This window comes from Protomyctophum bolini (genome assembly GCF_963924005.1).
Source record: "Protomyctophum bolini genome assembly, chromosome: 5".
In the NCBI taxonomy this organism is placed as follows: domain Eukaryota; kingdom Metazoa; phylum Chordata; class Actinopteri; order Myctophiformes; family Myctophidae; genus Protomyctophum; species Protomyctophum bolini.
This window is the reverse complement of record NC_137866.1, coordinates 38882458-38889619: the sequence shown is the minus strand read 5'-3', so window position 1 is coordinate 38889619 and position 7162 is coordinate 38882458. Positions and strand designations below refer to the sequence as shown.

The 7162-nt window shown below is 41.0% G+C and overlaps 1 protein-coding gene across 1 annotated transcript; it reads right to left on the bottom strand.

Moving 5' to 3' along the window:
- Nucleotides 1–3348: 3348 nt before the first annotated feature.
- On the bottom strand, nucleotides 3349–6012 carry trh (thyrotropin-releasing hormone). Its single transcript, XM_080764099.1, has 3 exons — nucleotides 5916–6012; nucleotides 5460–5669; nucleotides 3349–4811 (listed from the first exon to the last, which is right to left on the bottom strand). Exons 2-3 carry the CDS (start codon nucleotides 5650–5652, stop codon nucleotides 4207–4209), a joined length of 798 nt encoding a protein of 265 aa, XP_080620225.1. The 5' UTR covers nucleotides 5653–5669; nucleotides 5916–6012; the 3' UTR covers nucleotides 3349–4206.
- Nucleotides 6013–7162: the final 1150 nt, after the last annotated feature.

Sequence of the window (7162 nt, the reverse complement as noted above, 5' to 3'; positions counted from 1 at the left end):
ATCATAGAAATGTAGGATACAGACCGATATCTAGCACTTCCGAAAACAGTTAGACAGTTAACTTGTAGAACAGGAGATTTCAATCATCCTGATTGGAAATCAACCTGGGGAGTAGGACTGCATTTTGTTGTACGTGTCAGGTGGGGATATGGGTTAACCAACCCATTCTGGACGGGAACCCCTTTTGGTGTTTCAAGCATAATGTTATACTTTAGCTATTGAAAAATAGCAGATCTACAAGCTCACGAGCTTGTAAGTCTGCTATTTTTGAAAGATCGGGAAAATGTGGAGCAAATCTTTGAATGTATATTCTTTCAGAGCGAACGTTTTTAACTAAAGTATTTGCTTCTGGGGGGTCCTTGACATGAAATATTGAGCACCACCGATATAGAAACAGGAGGTTTGATGATTGATGATTTATAAGATTGTTTTTTAATTTCGACGTCAGGCCTAAATATTAGGTAATGTTCGAGTTGCACAGTAGGCCTTAAAGTGGTGGACAGCCTGGGACGGCATCACATTTATCTCATTTGGCTTCAACTTTGCACTGTACTTCAGGTATGCCATAAACTTTAACACTACTGTTTAAACGAGCAAATGTGTGTAATATGTTTTCTGTTTTGTTTCCTGAGATTAATTGTACACATACTTTGTGTTGATTTTAAATAATTCTATGCAGTGTTTTTGATTCCCAGCTTTGTCTGTTTGTAGCCTCGGTCCCAGGCTTACTTATCTGCGAAAAGAAGCTATCGGCGGATGTATCGTCCGGAACATCCGTCAGATGTATTTCCCCCGGATATGATATTTTCCCGACCAACCACAACACTTGTTTCATTCGCAGAGAATGTAAAGCATCAACGTCATTTCCTTGGGCGATACTTCCACTAAAATCCCTCAACTTCCGCCCAAACAAATGATAGCCTCTACAGCGTAGGACAGGTCTTGCCCAGGGTGGTCTGTTTGTGTGTACCCCGGCCAATAGCAGTGATTTGATTGGCTGAGCACCCAGTAGCGATGATTTGATTGGCTGAGCAATGCACGTATTGAGGATAAAAAAGCGAGGACAGAAATGTGAGGACACCACAAGTGATTAGTTAGCCTTGAGGATTAGCCTTGAGGACTAGAGGATAAAAGGACTTGAGGATAAAAAGTGAGGACAGACAAGTGAGGACGCCAATTGTGATTGGCCGTAAAGTGATGATGTATGACAACAGTGCCCCTCACTTTTTTACTATTGTATTGTGTAGCAGTGGCTCAGAGCCTCTGCCTGATGACAGTCAACGGGGAATTCCCCTTTAGACTATAGTGGTTAAGTTGTTGGTTTTCCACATGGGAGACCTGGGTTTGATTCCCCGACGTTACATACGTACAGTATGTAAAGCACTTTGAGTCCTAGCTCTCTGTGAGAAATGCCATCGAAATACAATTTACCTACTTGCAGAGATAGACTGTACTGTATAATAGTTGCAAACTGCCCTAAGCTCTGGGAATTCTGCCTGACAACTCATCAAGTGGCTGTGTTTCATTTGTGCCTCTTGACTTGAGTCTGGCAAGAGCTCTTAATGAGCTGATCCACTTCTGTGGTAAGGAGGAAGACCTTTCCGGGTCTTCATGCTCCGATCTATCGGCCACTCCAAATGACTCAATCGGTGATCGGCAATTTCTCCCATCTGGAGAAACCAATCTTATAATTTAAATGGTGTAAAATTAAATCGGATATATTAGTATAATATCAATACATCTTTGTGACAGGCCTAAACATTCTCCCCTTCCTCCTCACACACACAGGAACAGTTTTAACATGGGTTTTGAGTTTTGACTAATAATTTGGGAAATATTCAAATTGTCCCCATAAGCACAACCTCGGTATCATCATTATCGGCCAATCGTGAGAAACAAAATCGGTGATCTGGATCGGTCCCAAAAACCTGATCGGAGCACCCCTAGTCGCATGACATTATAGGTCAGTTGACTTATTTGGCGTACCTGATGAAACTGCAGATCATAGCTGACATTCACCAGAGCAACTCTTTGATGAAGGCCAACTATGCCGAAACGTTAGCATTTATTTTTGGAAGCTAAAATAAATTAAATTGAAGCACTGTCCTTGTCCTTGAAATAAATAACATAAAGGGTTGTTTAGGGGGGCTACCAAATCCTTGAATGTCAAGTCTTTTTATTATAATTAAATTGAGTGTAACTGCTTGCTTGCTTCGTTTTGAATGGCGTAATGTGTATGTGAATTGGATTAACTTAACCACTTTAAAAAGCTTTGCAGAAAATGTCTATAACGTATAGGCGTTAATTGCCACGTGTTGTAAGCTTGTAGGTCGGCTATTTTCAGGAAAGATTATTTAACGTAGAGCAAAAACAGAAACGAGCCCTGCCTGAACCTGAGGGACTCCTGTGGTTAAGTCCATTGGGGTGGACCACTAGCTGGGCCAGTCATCTGCACATCCTTGAAGTCCAATTATTTGAGTCCAAAGTATCAGGGATCTTTCTCACATCCCCTCATCGCCTCATCCTCATCAATAAATCTCCTCTTTCCCTCATCCCTTGCTTCAAACCCTCACTCTTTCATCCTCACATCGCTTCATCCCCTAATTCTCATATCTTCAACCTCACATGATCATCCCTTCATCCCTCACCCCTCCATCCCTCATTGAACATGGCCATCACAAAGTTTCCAGATAACCTTTACCTGTAAACAACTTGAATCTAAATTTGTTTGACGGCATATGTCTTTGGCAAACAACACACATTCAAAGACCAATCAGATAGTAAAATGCAATCTCAACATGTAGGGAACATAATGGGAAAACAAACATATACAGTCCAGTGATCTTGATGCGCTATGTGCACATCAATGTCTGTAAAGTCAGAAAAGACGGGCAATTATTCTGCTGGGAGAATGTTGCCGTCTGAAGACTGTGTGGGATCAAACAAGACTCACTTTGGAAACGGTATATGTAACCTATAGGCCTACGGAACCAGACTATTCTTTTTTAATTGGATTGACTTTAAAATATTCTTCAGTTGCGAGTTTTGTAAGGCCTCCATCTTACTCAAATTTGAACTATTTGCATATTGATCAAGGCCTGTGAGTGAATGCTCCCAAGGCGCCATGGACTGAACTGAAGCCAATTAAGCTGAAGCTCAAAGTGTCTGTTATTGACATGCATTAATCAGCAGGTGGGACTGGATTGTAATTGCTCTGTTATTTTAAACACTTTTACCAACTGAGGATGGTGCACTTAGGGAGTCAGAAAGTTAATAATACAATTTTAGAATTCTGCATGACAGCAATCTTTACCAATGCATTTTATTGTGTAACATAATCATGGCAGATAACCTTGGCAAAGGAATGTAACTGTACTGTGTATAACAAAATACATAAATGTCAAATACATAATGCAAAAACCGTTGTGTAGAAAAGGAACCAAAGACAAACATTATTCAGCTGTGTTATTAAATATATTTAGTATAAAATAAATAGGCATAATAATTGCCACAGACGGTCTCTATATGAACGTGACCACCCTTAGTTATGGTGTCACGCGCTGACAATAGCTGAACCTGTTGAGATCAGCGACGTTATTTTCGGTATAACCCAAATCAGGTAAAGAATTTAAATTTAAAATGAATGCGTATTCAAAGTTTGAGTATACTATAGTAGCTATAGGCAAAAGCATGTTTCCTAATCTTCACACCTACAGGCGACATCGCTCACCAAAGCCTCATGTATTCAAAATGCTTTCATTTTCGGTCTAGTAGATCATGACACTTGACGGCCTATATTTGTAAATCTTATTTTTAATTAACACAAACTAGATGAATAAACATAAATCATTTCAATAGGATGCTCCCTTTATAGAATAGGCTATTAGGCACTGACGTTATATCGAACAATTAAAGGAGCGTAATCGGTGCGTAATTACGCACAAGCTCTCCAAAGAAACAACAGATGAATGTTTTGCAATACTCGAAAATAAACGAAATATATCGTATCACTGCACATTTAGACTAGTGCTCTATGGAGAGAAAAGTGAATTGCCAACTGCCAAAGAAAAATACCATGGCACAAAAGGCATAATATTACAATTAACCTTTCAAATAATTCGTTATGGTTAATTAATAGGCCTATGCACATTTAGTTGTTTACATTACAGCAGCTCATACACACAGCAAACCTCATTTAACAGGCTACTACTCCGGCTCTACCAAATCTTCTTCGGGCGCAAACCTTTTCCCTGGGTGTTGCCTCTTCTCTTCAACGCGACCCTGCTGCATGGCAAAGTTGTGTAACAAGTGGAGCAACAAGTTGGCCTGACTGCACTTCACAGGGTCCAGTGCGTTACATGGACTGTTTGTGCCCAAATCGCCCGGGATCATAACCGTGTTATCCGAAACCCGTTTCCCGGGGTGCTGGCGTTTCTCCAAGAGTTCTTGTTGGTCCGACTCCCAGCCTTCGGTCTCGTCCTCGTAGTCGCGCTTCTTACCTGGGTGCTGGCGCTTGGAAAGTTCACCGACGAGGAGCTCGGTGGGGTTCTCAGACACGACCTCGTCCAGTATCGCTGAGACGCGCTTCCCAGGGTGTTGTCTTTTGTCCAACTCGACTAACGACGAGTCCATATTTTCATCTTCGCGTTTGCCCGGGTGCTGTCTCCTTTGAAGATCGTGGAACTCTTCGTCGTTGTCGTCTTCCTCCTCTCTTCTCCCCGGATGCTGCCGTTTTTCCAGATCCTGGCTGAAGTATCTCTTGCCGGGATGCTGTCGTTTCTCCACCCACTCTGGCTGAGAGGAGAATCCCTCTGTGGAACATTTACATTAGGCTCCATTACAACAAACTCTGACATTCGGTCACTTGCGCGTAAATTGCGTCTTTACGCATGTAACCTTTTTAGGGTCCATTTGATATGGTTATATATAGGCAACATTCAATTAACAATGACACACGCATTTTATTATTATTATTACTTATTATTATTTTCATTGTGTTATTTAGACACAATGTTTTAGCATGTATATTTATCAAGAACATATGATGATGATCATGATGCGCATGATTTTGTCGAATTTAGCCTACTTGAATATAGGCAATTAGCCTAATAATCAATTAGGCTTGTGAAATTGAAACTGGTATATTTATAGCCTATTGCAAATGAATATCATTGATTCTGGACTGGTTCTCAAAGTGAGGTCCGCTTGGGACCTCGAGGGGCTTTCAGGGGGTCCCCACCCCCCCAGCAAAACGTGGAACGGTTTTAACACATTGTTAAAGACCAATCAGATAGTACAATTCAAAGACACAACATATTTTCAAATGGGGCTCTGCGGTCAAATGCATATCCATTTTGGAGTCTTTTTTAAATGTTTCCGGGTCATGCACCGATTTAGATTATGTTGTTGCGTGAAAATTAGCCTACACACCCCAACAAATTGCCTATAGGCCTACTCACCATTTGAGCCATCGTCATTCTCTATCTTTTTCAGAATGGAACGTAACAGGAGGCTCTCTGCTCTCTGTAGTATAATGTCGTCTATGGTCTTGCTGCGGTCCCTCGTCTCATCCTCGGGGGCACCCTGTCCTCTACACACGGTTAAGTTACACACCGTTATAGAAGCCAAGATGACAAGACAAGTCAACTTCATGGTAAATGGAGCTGGTCCTATGGAAGAAAGGAAAAAAAACACAATGAAATGGAAAATCAGAGGCTAATAAAAGAAGAGCCGAGATGTTTCGCAGAATTAAGCATCTCTCAATGTTGAATTAAACCTTCCTTCCATCTTCTTGCGAGATTGGTTAGAATTGTATAATACTGTGGTTAGAATTAATTAACTATACTAAACGAACAGTGGGAGGTGGAGTGTAGCCTATAGGCTACAAAGTCTGCAATATAACGTACAAAACTTACTTGGAAATGCTTCAAATCCCCCAGCTTGGTGCGCTATGCGGCAGTGTGTTGAAGCCCCAGATGGAAGAGATGCTTTGCTCCTCACAGCGGTGGATGTATCATAGATAGATGACCTGGAAAGGCCAAGTCAAGAGGTGTGAGCGGACACACTGTGCGTCTCCACATTTATACCCACGGGTCACTTCGTCATACAAGACGGCGCTCAGGGGCGCTGTGGTCATTTCTCGGGATTCACCGTCTCCATTGATGTCACCAAGTCGTGCGCAGCGGGGGTTGCGGGGCCCTGCCACGTGATCCATGATGGAGGCAGCATGCGTAATTTGTTTCCCAATTGTGACAGGAGTGTAAAGTAATAGGATATACAAATATGTAGCCTATACAATACGGTTGGCTGTCTTGCACCTGCCACGCAACGACGCCAGGATAATGTAATAGAATCAAATCATTGTTTCATTAGAAATAATGGCTGTCACGACACATTTCTTGTCAATGGCACCAAGAATACGACGGTATGTGACGTCGGCGTCTCGGCATAACATAATGGACTCATAGCAGCAGGAGAGATGCGATAGATTAATTAATTTAATATGATATGGTCACAGCAAGCATTTGTTTTGAGTCCATTAAATTAAACATCTCTCTTGCGAGGCGAAGTTTTCATAATGGCATGCAATAGCCTAAAAAAATCACTTTCAGATGAAGTCACGTCAGTGAAGATGTCAACGGGGATCCAAGTGACCATAATTATATAGGCCTAAGCCTATAGCCTAATTATTTGCTTTCAATGTGCTGTCAGGTCCAATAACATCAAATATTAAAGTCCCGTCACGCTTTTATAGGCTAAACATCAGTCTCATGTGGAATATAATTTGGCTTTGTGACTTATCCTGGCTATAGGCTAACTGTAAGGCTATACAACTAGTTCTATACTGCTAAAAGGATAACACAAAAACCCCTATTAAGGGCTTGTTATGTTTCCACATGGTCCTGTATTCAATTCATTAAGACATTACAGAATGTGTTTTAATTTATACCTTTCTAGTTTGTCTTACTTTATTTGTATACATTTACGATTCATCTTTATGTGGAAACAATTCAATACATTTTATTTAAAAAAGACATTTACAGACATACAATAAATTAAATAGGTGTGGCAGCATTTCTGGTATCTGCTAAATAGAAGACTTTTCTAGGACCAGTTATACATACATAAACCAATCGTATTATTATGCCGACCCAACCTTCCT

What these genes read in the sequence shown, in the direction of transcription:
- trh (XM_080764099.1), bottom strand. Translation starts at nt 5,652, where the DNA reads ATGAAGTTGACTTGTCTTGTCATCTTGGCTTCTATAACGGTGTGTAAC. An exon ending in GAATGACGATGGCTCAAATG is followed by an intron (nt 4,812 to 5,459) that starts GTGAGTAGGCCT and finishes AATGTTCCACAG; the next exon opens with AGGGATTCTCCTCTCAGCCA.